Below are 16,049 nucleotides of genomic sequence, written 5' to 3'. Positions count from 1 at the left end.
AAAATTGCTTCATACATACCTAATTTCATGTTCCACTTCAAAGAACCCAAAAATAGAAACCCAAAAATAGGAGATTAATCTGAGTACAGCTTATTCAAGAAAGAACAGGATAACACCAGCCATTCGTGGACCCCGGCTCAAAGACACACCCCTAACCTTACATCAAGACTAGCAAGGGACTTCCCCGGTGGTCCAGTGGTTAAGACTCTGTGCTTCCACTGCGGGGGGCACGGGTTCGATCCCTGGTCAGGGAACTAAGATCCCACATGCCATATGGCACAGCCAAAAAGAAAAAAAAAAAACAAGACTAGGAAATAAATATGCATATATATTTTAAGAATAAAAAGTTTTTAAGGTATTATGTACTATTTTTATAGTTCTTTTGCTTAATTGACTTTTTGGTTCACCAAAAAAACTACCAATCACATTAGACAGAAGGACTTTTACTGTAAATATAAACATGGTAATGGTAGTGATTATGTAGCTAACACTTCTTAGCTCTGTATTTGTTGCCTCCTCAAGAGAGTTGTGAAGGAAGATGGCGATTCAAGGAACTCCACACAACAACCAGAAAAGAGTACTGAAGAAGTAAAAGGCATTATATATGTAAAAACCAGATGTATGTCTGCCATACAATGGGTACTCCATTAGAGGCAGCTGGTTACAAAGTCCCAGGCCTGAGGGATCTAAATGTCTCTGATCAAGAAAGTCTAGGATTAGTGTCTATATTCTCTATAATAGACATATTAAAACTTTTCACAGTCTCCAAAAATTTTTCCTTTCTAAAGTCACTGAAAACTTCAGAGGCATTTCAAATAAAAACAGCCATAGAAAAATAGATTAGCTAACTCTTACAGCTAAGAAACATGCTTCTACCCCACATATTATTCATTTCGCAGGTGTCAATCCTGCTCCCAATACAAAAGCCTACTTAAGGAAGGGGACCCTTCCCACTCCAGGTGGGAGAGACATCCCCAACAAGGTAAGTGTAAAACCCATCAGCATAAGGCTGGCATCCACAATATATGTTTTCAGGAAAGATTCCAAAGAGTAAACCATGTCTAAGTTATTCCTTAGGGTAAAACAACAACATTCATTCCTCACATTTAATAAGCAATGCTGGAGAAATTGTATAAAACCAAGGTCACCAATCACTTTTTTCACACTATTTTCATTTATCTCACAGCTTCAACACCCATACAACATTTTTCCTCTATCCAAAACCTAGGTCTCTTCACTTATTCCTAGGACCTAGGTCTCTTCACTTATTCCTAGGAGTTCGGAAGACTTCTGAATAGTACTCAAATGTCTAAAGAAGGGCCAAGCATTGTATATTACACTAAATAAACCAAAGGTAAAATGGTAATCACTCTAAGGCGTAAGTGGTGTTTCTTTTTATGTGTATCTGCCTGACTCATTGTAGGCACTCAACTCAGCATTAAACCGGTTTTAGATCAAGATGCTAAAACTCATATTTAGCAATTATTCAATTATAATTACTAAGGAAAAAAAAACTTCATTAGGTAAAGTTCTTTACTTCAAAAGGTTTTGTAAAATATATAAACACTAATACAAAAACAATTCTTGGGACTTCCCTGGTGGTCCAGTGGGTAAGACTCTGCACTCCCAATGCAGCGGGCCGGGGTTCAATCCCTGGTCAGGGAACTAGATCCCACATGCATGCCGCAACTAAGAAGTCCACATGTCTCAACTAAAGATCCCGAGTGCGGCAACTAAGACCCAGCACAGCCCAAATAAATAAAATAAATAAATTTTCTTTTGAATTTTTTTAAATAAAAACAATTCTTAAAATCAGTTTGCCTGAATCTCAGGATTTTGTAAATAAGAAATTATTCATCTCTCACTTCCCCCACCCCTGCTTAAAAAAAAAAAAAAGTCAAAGGAAAACAGAAAGTAATTACTAAATAAAAGGTAATGTTTAAATTAAAAAGTCACTACTTTGCCAATTCTTAACCCACTTCTTCTTGGGTCAACCATCCCATCACCCACAACATAGTTCTTAACACTTGGCTCTGAAACCAACTGGGACTCCACACTTAAAAAAAAAAAAGTAAGAAGGGCAATAACGCTTCACTACAAATACCTAAGATCAACTGCTTACAGAATACATGACTTGCGTCATGCAGTAGGTAAGACTGTATTTAAACAAGGTTAAGATTACTTGAGAAATACTTAAAATGGTTAACCTCAGGGAAGAGGGAAAAAACACATATACACAACAAAATATTTCAGCCATTTCTTTCTGAGGGCAACAGGGAGTTACAAACAGTTTTTCCATTTGCAAACAAAACTAACTTGGGATAAAGAAAAGACTACAGAAACATCATCATTATTTATTTGACAATTTCTGGACAAGCATGCAATTACCTTAAAACAAATTATTAGAGAGTCTAAGGCTAACATTTTGTTTCCACATGTTCTTGATGTGAAAATCCAAGCACTCCTCTTAATAAGACCAATGAGAATACAAAACAAACAGCTCAACTGAACCCTTGTCTCTCCAGAAACACAAACACAGAATCCCATAAAAATGAGTGAGTTTCTGCAGGACATAATAAATGACTGTATGTCACTTCTCCCCCACATAATTAACTGAACATCTCAAAAAGTATCACTAAACAGTCACCAAGATATGGCTAAGAATGATACAGACCTCTTAAAATATAATAACAAAAAATTTTTGCATAACTGTATCTCGTTTCTTGCACTTATAAATAACTAATTAAAATGTAGCCACACACACTATAAACAGAGCAATAAAAACTGACACAATAAAAGGTACACTTAAAGTTATAGAAAACAAACCTGCTTCTCTAATATGGCAAGATCTGATCTGCATGCCCTTACATATCCTAAAGAAAGGGTTCACCAGAAGTTTAACACCAGGAAAAAGGAATGTCAAAATCCCACCTGTATATCTGTTTTCAACCATTTGGAGTCAAGTCGAGCCTGAGCAGCCAAACAGAAAGAATCAGAAGGCATCTTTCCCCCGATTTCCTCCCAGTCGTCAAACCTGCAAGTAAAACAGAAACGCTGAAGACCTGAACCTTTTCAGGATTTTACAAAGACCCTACCGCAAGATTTAATGCGGCAAAAAGAGAGAACAGGAAGGAGGGAGAGGAGAAGCTCTGGAGGAGGGGAGTGAGAGGAGGAGAGAGGGAAAGAGAAAGATGGGGCGAGAAAGGAAAAAGCCTACTTCCAGTCCAGGTAAGAGTCACACACGGGATTCGCCCGGGTCTGTACCACGTCGGCGAGACCTTGAGAATGGACGGTTACAAGACCAAATCACAATGTCATCCCCTTCCCTTAAATCCAAAAGGTAAACACACAGACTGCAAGAAGCCCACATCTCAACGACAAATGACACCAGAACGCATCCTCCGCTTTACCTCAAGCCAGAACTGGTGCGTGAAATAAATTAACCAAAATTCACGTCTGCAGAAAAATCCAAAACAATAATCACTTGGAAATGAAAAGACAGCCCGAGACGCGCGCCGCGGGCGGTCCGTGCAGGCCCCGGTCCGGCGGCTGCGCCAACGCCCGCCGTGCCCCGGTTTGGCCCGGCCCCGGCCTGCACCGCCCCAGCGGCCGGCCGCCCTCGCCGCCCCCCGAGGACGAAGACCGGACGGCAGAGGCCCGGCTGCCTGGCTCCAGCGCGTGCGGACACAGCCCCAAAAGCCACGAGCTCCGCCGGCGCTCCCAATCCCGGGGCCTGCAATCCCGGCGCCTCCAGAGGCCGGCGGGGCGGGCCGACGCGGGGCTACGGCCCACGCTGCCCAGCCAATCGCATCGAGGCGTCTCCGCAGGGCCAGCCAATGGGGAAGAGGAACATCCCCGCCCCTTCTGCCGACTCTCCAAGTTTCCTTCAATCCGGCTCCTCTTCCTCCTTGAGCTCACCCCCTTGCCGTCAAGGCCAACCGAAGACGCCGAGAGGCGGGATTTCCGCCGCACGCACGCACGCACACGCTCCTGAACCGGACTTCTGCCAGCGCTCTCAGAAAGCCAGCCGGTGGGAGACACCATGGTGATGCAGGATGGCTCAGGCTTGGTCGGCGCTAGGGCTGAAGGTGAGGCGGGATGCGGTCTGCAAGAGCCTCTTGCTGCCTGTCCCACTGAATGCAACCAAAACCTTGCGCAGAATACATGGAGCAGCTGGTAGCAGGGGGATCAGAGAAGGAAATGAGAGCTTTTAGTTCCACTAAACCAGTAGCCAGAAAACAATGCTTAAGAAATTTAAAACAAAGTCATACAAAGTATGTTCTCTGATCATAATAGAATTAACTACAAATCATTAAGAGATACAGGACAATCTCCAAACACTTGGAAGTTAAACAATACATTTCTAGATAGTCAAAGAAGAAATCTCAAAGGAAAAGAACTATTTTGAATTGAACAAAATTAAAATGCAGCATCAAAATTTGTGGGCCTCAACTAAAATACTGATGAAAGTGAAATTTATAACACTAACTGCTTATCTTAAACGTGATAAAGACCCCAAATCAACAATCTAAGCTTACATTTTTTTATGTTCCCATTCTTTATTTTCCTGATTTCTAGACTTTATTTTTTTTAATTATTTTGGAGTATAGTTGATTTATTGATCAATACAATGTTGTGTTAGTTTCAGGTGTACAACAAAGTGAATCAGTTATACATACACAGATATCCACTCTTTTTTTAGATTCTTTTCCTATATAGACCATTAGAGGACTGAGTAGCGTTCCCTGTGCTAAGCTTCCATTTTAAGAAACTAGGAAAAGAAAAGCAACACACACCCAAAACAAGAAAAGGGAGGAAATAATAGAGGAGAAGAAATAAATGAAATTGAAAACAGAAAAACTATAGAGAAAAATCAATTAAACTAAAATAAAACCAGTCATTTGAAAAGATTATAGGCTATGATGAGACCTCCAAAAAGAGGGAAAACACACAAGCTCCCAATATCTGGAATGCAAGAAAATTTATCACTGAAGACCTCAAAAGGACAGTAAGGGAATACAGGTTTCCCCAACTATCCAAAAGAGAATTCCTATACAACCTTTCGGAATGGAAATGTTGTAAAGCAAAGAAAGGACACATCTTGCCAAGGGATGCACGAAGTAAATTGCGATAAAGCTCAGATACTCACAGACACAATTCAAAGCTATGGTGGCTTGATGATGAGTTACTGAGTGTAGTTCCCAGGGAAGGAGCTTGGTGGTGCCACTTGCTGCTTGGGGTGCAGGTACCTCTATAACAGCTCACAACAAAACAAATGCTGAATGCTGTTTTCATTTTTTGCCTTTTTTCATAAAAGGGAAAATTCTCTTCGGGATTTCTTTTGGTCAGCAAAAACAGGTGGTAATGCAGGTCTTTTCATAGAAGCAACATGGCATAAAGTGAGCTTTTGAAAAGCAGGGGGTACCTGTCCTAGAAACAACTCTATACATACAGATTTGACAATTTATATGAAATGGGCTAATTCCATGAAAGTCGTACACTACCAAACTCACTCAAAAAGAAATAGATAACCTAAACAGGGTTAAAGAAATTAAATTCACAGTTAAAAACCTTCTAAAAAAGAAATCTCCAGGCCCAGATTGTTTCATTGGTGGATTCTGGTTCTACCAAATATTTAATAAAGAAGTAACACAAATTCTATACAAACTCTTCCAGAAAATTGAAGAGGAGTGAACATTTTCATTCTATAAGCCCAGCACACCCTGTTAACAAAACCAGAAAAAGACATTACAAGGAAACTTAAGACCAATATCCCCTACAAACATAGATGCAAAAAATTTTAGCCAACTTTTTGCAAATAGATTCCATCACCATATAGAAAGAATAATACATCATAACCAAGTGGAGTTTATCCCAAGAATTCAAGATTGATTTAACATTCAAAGCATCTCACTAGATACCAAAAAATGCTTTGGAGAAGATCCAACATCTCATTATAAACACTTTCAGCAAACTAGAAAGGGAGGAGAACTCCTCAACCTGATAATGGACACTTATGAAAACCTACATGCAAGCCAAAACAGTCTTGCAAAAGAACAAGGTTGTAGGACTCACACTTCCCGATACAAAAACTTACTACAAAACTATAGTAAACAAAACAGTGTGATACTTCCAAAAGGATAAACATATAGATCAATGGAATAGAATACAGAACCCAGAATAAACATTCACATATCTGGTCAATTGATTTCTGACAAGACCATTCAATGGTGAAAAGACAGCCTTTTCAATAAATGGTTCTGGGAAAACTGGATATCCACATACAAAAGAATGAAGTTGGACCCTTACCTTACACCATATATAAAAATTAACTCAAAATTGATCAAACCTAAAAGTAAGAACTAAAAGTGTAAAACTTTTAGAAGAACACATGGGGGGAAATCTTCAGCTTCATGACATTGGATTTAGCAATGATTTCTTAAATATGACATCAAAAGCACAGGAAACAACAACAACAAATAAATCTAAAGCTTTGTTTATCCCTAATCTTATTTAAGTTCCTACTTCTCATCTATTTCCCCCACCTCTACCCCTACCTCTACCCCTAAACCCTGTGGAACTTACAGACTATCTTCAGCAACATCTTCAATTGATTTTTTAATATTCTCATCATATTACCGATATAATGAAAAACTTGTTGTTCCCTGTGGAAAACAGTCATTTTTTATTCTCCCACATCTGTACTTCTTAGGGCATGAAGATGCCCTAAGGCATGAAGATGCAATATCATTCCCTGCCACTTTTAAACCATTTTTCCTCCTGCTTCACTTAAGAAAACAAAACAAAAGAAGACAAAAAGCCAAACTTCTTTGAAACACTGCTATTTGACGATACCACCCTCTGCTCCTGATTCCAATAATCCATACTCCCTTTCATCACTTCTCATGTTCACTGAAGAACACGAGTCACCACCCAGTTCCCTAACTTTCAGCTCCTCAGGGCCTCACTTTTAACCATCTTACTTCCTGCTCCACCTGAGCCACTAACCACCATGACCAGTTCCATTCACCAAATCACCTTGAAGATCACAGTTGTGAGCCTCTGACTCTTTGATCACTTGCCCATGATCTCTAATCAGTTGTTCCTCTCTCCCTCTGTTGTACTTGCCTGGCAAACCTCAACACTGGGTTAGTCCACTCCACTCACTGGGAATGTGGCTGAACTCCTGAGGTACACACTTGAGTATCTACTCAATATTTTTTCCATTCCCCTGGTGCTGAAGAGATCTCTGGTACTCAGGATACAACAGGCCTGAGAATGAAAAACCAGCCAGCTGTGGAGCAGCAGAGTAGAGGGATAGAAGGAGACCCTGGAAGATGTACATGCACCACTCACCCAGTCTTGAGCCCATTCACCCTAAGACTTAACTAAGGGTAGAAAAAATTAACAACCAGATGTTATTGCAGCCAGAGCACCCTAACTGATAGAACTTCTCACCATGAAAATTACCATCGTAATTTCTTTCTGTAGCTTCTTTCTTGCCTCTGTTATTGTGGATAAATCTTCCCATATCTAATAGGTAGACAATCCCCCTGCTAGGGCTCTAGATCCACCCCCTCACCTATCAATGACTCCACTCAAGTATTAGTCCTTGCCTCACTTCCCCTCCATCTTACTCTCTCTGCTGCATCTGGTCTATCAGCTTATAAATATGCCAAGGATCTTAGCTTTAAAGACCCTCCTTTGAGCTCCACATATCCCTTCAGAAGCTACCTCATTTCTCCCTTTTTTCACAGCAAATTTTTTTTTCAAGTAGTCTCTACTTTCTACCTTTACTTCTCCATCCCACTCTCCTTTGAACCACACCAGTCAGGCTTTGTTCCCACCACTTCACCAGAACACTCTAGGATAGGTTACCAAGACATTCACTTGGCCAAATCTCATGTCAGTCACCGGTCCTCACCATGTGTGAGCTCCCAGTAGTAAGTTCACAGTTGTTCCCATCTTCATTATTGAAACCTTTTCTTCACATTTTCCCAGGTTTCTTCCTACATGACTGGAAATTCTTCATCAGTCTCCTCATTTTCCTGACCTTTCTTTATTGGAATGACCCAACCTTATTCCTCGACTCTCTTTTTTTAATTTTTTTTATTTTACATTTTTTTATTTTTTGGCCTCACCATGGAGCATGCAAGATCTTTAGTTCCCCAACCAGGGAGCAAACCCGTGCACCCTGCAGTGGAAGCACAGAGTCCTAACCACTGGACCACCAGGGAATTTCCTCAGCTCTCTTCTTTACCAACAGTTACTCCCTGGGTGGTGTTATCTAATCCTGTGGCTTTCAATGTGCTAATAACTCCCTGATTTGACATCTTTCATTAAATCTAAGATGTGTTGATGCCATTATTTTCTTAATCTTACTAAAAGGTGTCAGAAAAGATGTCATAACTGAGTCACAACTTCCACTTGTCTGACAGCCATTGATAACAGGATGCATCCTGATTTCAGAGATTTTAATACATGGAAAATGTGTACCTCAGAACTGAAGGAGTAAGATGTATATATCTCCAGTTCTAAATTTCACAGTCCTACATCCAATGACCCATTTGGAAGAACAATATGTATCTCAAATTTAACATGTTCAAAAGTGAATGTAGGGTCTCACCTCTCCACCCCCTACTCTTCTCAGTAAACGGACTACCTTTCACCCAGGTGCTCAGGCCAAAATTTGTTGCAATAAAAATAGAAGTCAAGGGTTTTTTTCCCCCTCTTCTGAGAACAAGGAAAATAAAGGGCACAGTGAACAGGCTAGAGAAGAAACATGACCTGGCCTGAACGAGTTAATCACTCCTAGTTTTATTTTAACTGTCACTAATCTGTAGTGTCTGTAACTAGATTTGTACTTCACAAAGCTAACCTCACTCCCTGACACTATGTAAATTACATTCTGCACCTATCACCCCTGACTCTGTGTGAGTTACATCCTGTGCCTGTCACTCCCTAACCTTATTACATCATGGCGGGCATACATTCCCTATGCCCCCTTGTAACAAATCCCTGCCCTGTAGCTTTTGCGTTTCAGAAAGAAGGTTGCCGGCCCATAAACCAGAAACAAACTGACCCAATTACCAGGCTGCCAGACCCCAATTACCGGGCTGTCTGACACCAGCTATGACTGTTTTGAAGTAATGCAAGGGAAAAAAGAATGCAAGACCTTCACTACTTTGATCCTTATAATATACCCGGGACAGCAAGCCCTGTGTATAAAATCTTCTCTGATTCCCAGAGGAGGAGGGCACAGTTCTTGAGGTGCTGGCCTGCTGTGCCTTCCCTTTGCCTGGCAAAGAAAATAAAAAGCCTCTCTATTTCTTATCCTTCAAATCTCTGTCTCCGTATTTCTATTCGGCATTGGTGCACAGGGAGCCAAAATTTGTTGGCAACAAACCTTTGGAATCATCCATAACTCTTCTCATGTCCAACATCCACTCCAAGAATAAATCCCATTGGCTCTATCTTGAATTAGATCACTTCCCATCACCTCCACAATAATGTGATCCAAAACGCCTATGTCTCTCACCTGGACCTACACAAGAGCTTCCTAACTGCTCCCCCTGCTTCCATTTTCACGCCCCTATCATCCGTTCTCCACCCAGCAAAAATATGCTTCAGATTACCTCTCCTTGACCAAAACCCTCTAATGGCTTCTCACCATACTTCTAATAAAATCTAAGGTCACTATTGTGCCTACAGGTTATACCTGATTTACTCCTGACTCCTTTGTCCTTTCTTCCTTCCACTTTCTTCTTCACCCACTTCACTCCAAGCACAGAGGTCTTCTTGCTACTTCTTCAACATGCCAAACATGTTTCTGTCCCAGGGCCTTCGCACTTGCTGTTCTCTCTACTTGGAAAGATCTTTCCTCAGAAATTTGTCTGGCTTTCATTTGTTTATACATGGCTCAAAGACCCCACCATCTGTCTGACTCACACCCCAACTTCCAATGTCCAAGAGAGGATACCTCCTTGATTATTCCCAGGCCATGGAGGGGGTCCCTCTCTCTTGAGGCAGGTGTCCACCCTTGGGTCAATCATCAGAGTCAAGAAGAAAGTCATGTGGTACAAAACACCTACTTAGACCCAGTCCTTCAGTAGAAGCTATAGGTTCGATGTATGTATTTTCAAATAAGATGCATGAGTTGGGTAGGCACTCGTAAATGTCTATTACAATTTCTTCACCTCTCTGATTGGTCAGGTTTGCAATGATTAAGAGGAAGGGCAGTCAGACTTCTTGTGTCAAATCTTGTTTCTGCCACTTACTAGCTGTGTGACTTTTGGCAAGTTATTTTGTCTCATTTTAAAATGAGGATAATAAAAGTATTCACCTCATAGAGTTACTTTGAGGAATGAGATAATTGATGCAATGTGCCTAGAACAGTACCTAGTAAGGTCTTAATTTATGTCAGCCACCATCATCATCACCATCACCATCATCATTATTCCCCTTGGCCTCACTCTAGCTCCAGTTAGTTATTCAGAGCTGAAGGAGACCCCAAACTCCAAAACTTATCCCCAAGGAAAAGACAAAGAAGAAAAAGAAAAGATACTTTTATCCCACCAAAATATTCCTCCATGTGCTGTAGAATCAGAGAGACCTGAATTCTGAGTTAGCTACCTTCTTTGTGACCTTGTGGAAATTGTTTAACCTCATTTTCTTTATCTATGGTATGGGGGTATTACTGCCTACCTCTTGGAATGTTCACACAGTCAGAGACAATGTATGTGAGGTGTCAGGCAATCTGTAACCACTCAATAACCAGCAATAGCACCGGAAAGAGTTCCTCTTCCTTTCCAGGCGTATGGAAGGTTGTATTTCCCCTTGAAGTGAGGTAGTGTCATGTCAGTGGGTCATGGGTAGAAGAGGCGTGTATCACTTCTGGGCTGGAACATTAAGTTGCTGATGTGAGACCCTCTACCATTCTCTTCTTCTGCATGACAATTGTAGGAGCAGGTGCTGAATTTAAGCCTTCATCAACCTGAGTCCCTAAGTTATTGTGAGAGCAGTGGTCCCACTGTCAACCCATATTTGACATGTAGCTTGACCAAGAAACAAACTTTTGTGGGTTTTTTTTTTAGTTACTGGGATTCAAGAGTTATTTCTGCAACATATCTTCACCTATTCTGATGATACACTTTTCAGAAGAAGCCAGATAATAAGTGTGGAATGACATAATTAGGGAAGCATTGTTTTCAAGTCCTAATAACATTGACTCAGGTAACTCACACTAAAACCATTGAGTAAATGATTGATGGGGAATTGGGCATTCCTACAGCAACACTACCCAAATGGCTTTCTAGTCACAGGGGGAAAACCTTAATTGTCCTGACTGACGTCATCCTAATCGAGTAGCCACTGTTAGAAACACTTATGAAAGGTCAACTAGATATTTTAAGTCTTCTGATGCAATATGAAATACACAATATTACCCATGATACATTCTAGTTGTTTTTAATGTCTTCATTAAATCTATCAAGTCTTTAGGCTCTTATAACTTTTAATTTTATTTATTTATTTATTTATTTATTTATTTTTTTTTTTGCAGTACGCGGGCCTCTCACTGTTGTGGCCTCTCCCATTGCGGAGCACAGGCTCCAGACGTGCAGGCTGAGTAGTTGTGGCTCACGGGCCCAGTTGCTCCGCGGCATGTGGGATCTTCCCAGACCAGGGCTCGAACCCGTGTCCCCTGCATTAGCAGGCAGATTCTCAACCACTGCGCCACCAGGGAAGCCCTATTTATTTATTTTTATTTATTTATTTGGCTCTGCTGGGTGTTAGTTGTTGTGTCATGCGGGCTCTTAGTTGCGGCATGCAGGATCTAGTTCCCTGACCAGGGATTGAACCTGGGCTGCCTGCAGTGGGAGCGTGGAATCTTAACCACTGGACCACAAGAGAAGTCCCATAGCCTCTTATAACTTTTGAGTTATAAGAAACATAGGAATTAGAGGAACAAGCTGAAATCATCACAAGAGAATAATTTGACCTAGTCTCATCAACAACTCAGTGCTGTAAAGAAAGGGTCTGAATTGGATAAAAAGAGAATTAAGAGATACTTAAGTGATTTAAGAGATCAAATATAAATGCAGAGTCCTGGACTGGATACTTTTGACAATCTCCATTTAAAAGTCACTTGGAGATATAAAATAGATAGCTAGTGGGAAGCAGCTGCATCGCACAGGGAGATCAGCTCCGTGCTTTGTGACCCCTTAGAGCGGTGGGATAGGGAGGGTGAGAGGAAGATGCAAGAGGGAGGGGATATGGGTACATATGTATACATATAGCTGATTCACTTTGTTACACAGCAGAAACTAACACAACATTGTTAAGCAATTATACTCCAATAAAGATGTTAAAAAAAAGAATGATTATATGTATATGTGTAACTGAACCACTTTGCTGTACACCTGAAGCTAACACAACATTGTAAATCAACTCTACTCCAATAAAATTTTTAAAAAGTTATTTGGAGGACAATAGGAGAAATCTGAATAAGATCTGGGCTTTAAATTATGTGAATATATACTGATATTGGAAAGGTATGTATCATTAATGGGGAGAAAACAAGTTGAAAAACAGAATGTATAGGATGAAAACATTTTAGCAAAAGAGTGTGTGTGTATGCATTGAAAAAGGTCTGGAAATGTACATTCTAAGGGGTAAACAGTGATAAAATTTGGACAGTGGGAAAGGATGTTATTATTTTCTTAGTTATGTTTATCTGTATTTTTGAATTTTCTGAACATATAAAGATTAAATTGTACTCTAAAAATAAATAAATAAGACTTAATTACAAAAAAAGAGTGTAACAATTTCTTTTAGTTAACTGGCAAAATTTTATTTCTGGAAATATGATAGAATAGTTTTCTGAGAAAAAAAAAACTGCCACTTAAAAACACCTAGACATATTGGAAATGGTATTACAGTCTAAATATAACCAAGTTTAAAAACTTCGAGAGTATCTCTAGGGTCAAATGCAAATAGAAACTGAGAGCTAAAGCAATGATAGAGTGAGAAAGACTTTGTGACATGAAAGTAGTTGCCCATACTTGGAACCTAGACACCTGGGATCCCAAATCTGACAGACAACACTTGGAGCACTGGGAATAAGTGCTTGTACTGGGAGCCTGAGTATGGGACCAATAAGTAGGGGAGATGAGGCTGCTCACCCTGGGGAAGTTACCCACATTCAGAACTTAAACACCTGGGATCTACCAAGGAGAAGAAACATAGGCTTGTTGCCCAGAGTAGAGGCTCATTCCCAGAGCTTAGAGACTTGGGGTATAACAAGTAGAGGAGACAGGGCCTTGACAAACTGGGAGGAGGTAACTCTACTTGGAAGATAGACATGTAGGACCCTCATAATCTGAACCTGGAGAACTGGATTCAAACAAGTAGCAGAGACAGCTTTGGTGACCTAGTAACTGTAACTCATACTGGGAACAAGAACCTGAGATCCAACCAGAATAGGACACATGGCTTTTGTGCCTGGCTGTAGAAGATCATACTCAGAACCTGGAGACCTGGTATCCAACAAGTAGAGAAACAAGGCCTTAGTTCCCCGTGCATAGAGATATTGAATCCCACAAGCAGAAGAGACAAGGTCCTAATGCCTTTAAGCTAGGTGCCCATATTTAGAACCTCTGCTCATGAGATCAAACAAGCCATGGAGACAAGGCTTTGGAGCCCTAAGAGTAGTAGTCAACATCCAGAATTTATACTAAGAATCCAAAAGGCAAAGGGGCCTGTGACTCAGTGCCAGGATACTTTCCCATAATCAGAACCTGAGATCCACAGCAAGAAACTAACACAACATTGTAAAGCAACTACACTCCAATTAAAAATTAAAAAAAAAAAGAGAGAGAGAACCTGAGATCCAATAAGCAGAGAAGGAACAGTGCTCTTGGTGTACTTGCCGGCTCCCAGATTCTAGAGACTTGGGAATCCACAAAGCAGAATATATGAGACCTTCTTGCCTGGGGAAGATTTGCCACTATTGGCAACGCACAGACCTGGAATCCAACAAGCAGAGGACACAAGACCTTGCCCTGGAAGTAGTTGTTCACTATCTGAACTTGGAGGCCTGGATTCCTTCAAGCTGGGGAGCCAGGGTCTTTGTACCTTGGGAATGGTTGCTTATGCTGAGATCATAGACATCTGAAGTCAGCTAAGGAGAAGGGACAGAAAGCATGGGTGCCCCTGGTGTTGTTGCCCATTCTAGGATCTTAGCAACTGGAAATTAACAAGCAGAGGAGCCTGTGCCTCTGTGCCTAGGGATTATTTGCCCATACTCAGAACTTAAAGATATGAGATCCAACAAGCAGAGGAAAATAAACATGGTGACCTAGGAGCATGTAACAGTTTTTGGACTCTAAAGATCTGGGATCCAAAAAAGCAGAATATATGAGACTTTTTTGCCCAGGTAGACGTTGTTCCAACTCAACATAAAGGTCTGGACTCCAACAGGCAGAGGACACAAGATTTTTGTGCCCTGAGAGTAGTTGCCTGTACTCAGATGAGAGATCTGGGGTGCAATAAGCAAAGAATACACTGCTTTGGTGACCTGGGAGTAGTTCCTAGAAAACTGGGAATTATCAAGCAGGGAGACAAGGTCCTGTGCCTTAGAAGGTATACATACTCTAGACTTAGAGGTCTGGAAAACAAAGAGCAAAGGAGGCAAACTCTTAGTATTGTGGGGGTAGCTCCCTACAACCTGAACTTAGATAACAGGATTCCAACAAGCAGAGGAGATGTGGTCTTGGTGACCCTAAGGTTATGTGCCCATACTCAGAACACAGAGGTCTGGAATCTATCCAGCAAAAGAGATGAGGTGCTGATACCCTGAGTGTAGTTGCCATACTTAGAATGTAGTTACCTGTGGATTGACATGTATACACTGATGTGTATAAAATGGATGACTAATAAGAACCTGCTGTACAAAAAAATAAATAAAATAAAATTCAAAAACAAAAAAAGAATGTAGTTACCTGGGATTGCAATAAGGTGAGGAGACAAGACGTCGTATTCTCACAGCAGCTGCCATTCCCAGAACTAGAGACCTGAGACCCGGTAAGAAGAAAACAGAGCCTAGTGCCTTGAAAGTTGATTCTCTCACTCAAACCCTAGAAATTCGGATTCAACAAGCAGATAAAAAATTTTTGTTGTTTGGGAAGTAGTGGGTCATACTCAGAAACTAGAGGCTCATTTTTTTTTATATAAATTTTTTTCTTTTCTTTTCTTTATTTTTGGCTGAGTTGTGCCTTTGTTACTGCACGCGGGCTTTCCCTAGTTGCAGCGAGCGGGGGCTACTCTTTGTTGTGGTGCGCGGGCTTCACATTGCGGTGGCTTCTCTTGTCGCGGAACATGGGCTCTACGCGTGCAAGCTTCATTAGTTGTGGCTCGTGGGCTCTAAAGCGCATCCTCAGTAGTTGTGGCGCACTGGCTTAGTTGCTCTGCAGCATGTGGGATCTTCTCCGACCGGGGCTCAAACCCATGTCTCCTGCATTGGCAGGTGGATTCTTAACCACTGCGCCACCAGGGAAGCCCTAGAGGCTTTTTTTTTTTAATTTATTTTATTTTTGGCTGCATTGGGTCTTCGTTGCTGCGCGCGGGCTCTCTCCAGTTGCGGCGAGCAGGGGCTACTCCCCGTTGCGGTGCGCGGGCCTCTCATTGTGGTGGCTTCTCTTGCTGCAGAGCATAGGATCTAGGCCCGCGGGCTTCAGTAGTTGTGGTTTGCAGGCTCTAGAGCGCAGACTCAGCAGCTGTGGCGCACGGGCCCAGTTGCTCTGCAGCATGTGGGAATCTTCCCGGACCAGGGCACGAACCCGTGTCCCCTGCATTGGCAGGTGGACTCCTAACCACTGCACCACCAGGGAAGCCCAGAGGCTCATTTTTAATAAGGGTATTTGACCAGGTCTTTGTGCCCCAGGAGTATTCTCCCAAACTTGAATAGAGACCTGAGATTCAATACAGAGGCGACAAGGTCCTGTTACCCATGATTGGTTCCTAAACACCAGATATCCAACAAGCAGAAAGCT

The 16,049-nt window shown here is 41.5% G+C and overlaps 1 protein-coding gene across 1 annotated transcript in view; it reads right to left on the bottom strand.

The window, feature by feature from the left end:
• The window catches only part of HERC2 (HECT and RLD domain containing E3 ubiquitin protein ligase 2), a 231,180-nt gene extending 228,177 nt beyond the window's left edge, over window positions 1–3,003 (bottom strand). The window contains 1 exon segment of the mRNA XM_065880686.1: window positions 2,932–3,003. Coding sequence (XP_065736758.1) covers window positions 2,932–3,003 — 72 coding nt within the window.
• Between the last annotated feature and the right edge of the window lie 13,046 nt (window positions 3,004–16,049).

Source organism: Phocoena phocoena, chromosome 7 (genome assembly GCF_963924675.1).
Source record: "Phocoena phocoena chromosome 7, mPhoPho1.1, whole genome shotgun sequence".
In the NCBI taxonomy this organism is placed as follows: Eukaryota; Metazoa; Chordata; class Mammalia; order Artiodactyla; family Phocoenidae; genus Phocoena; species Phocoena phocoena.
This window is presented reverse-complemented; position numbering and strand designations above follow the sequence as displayed.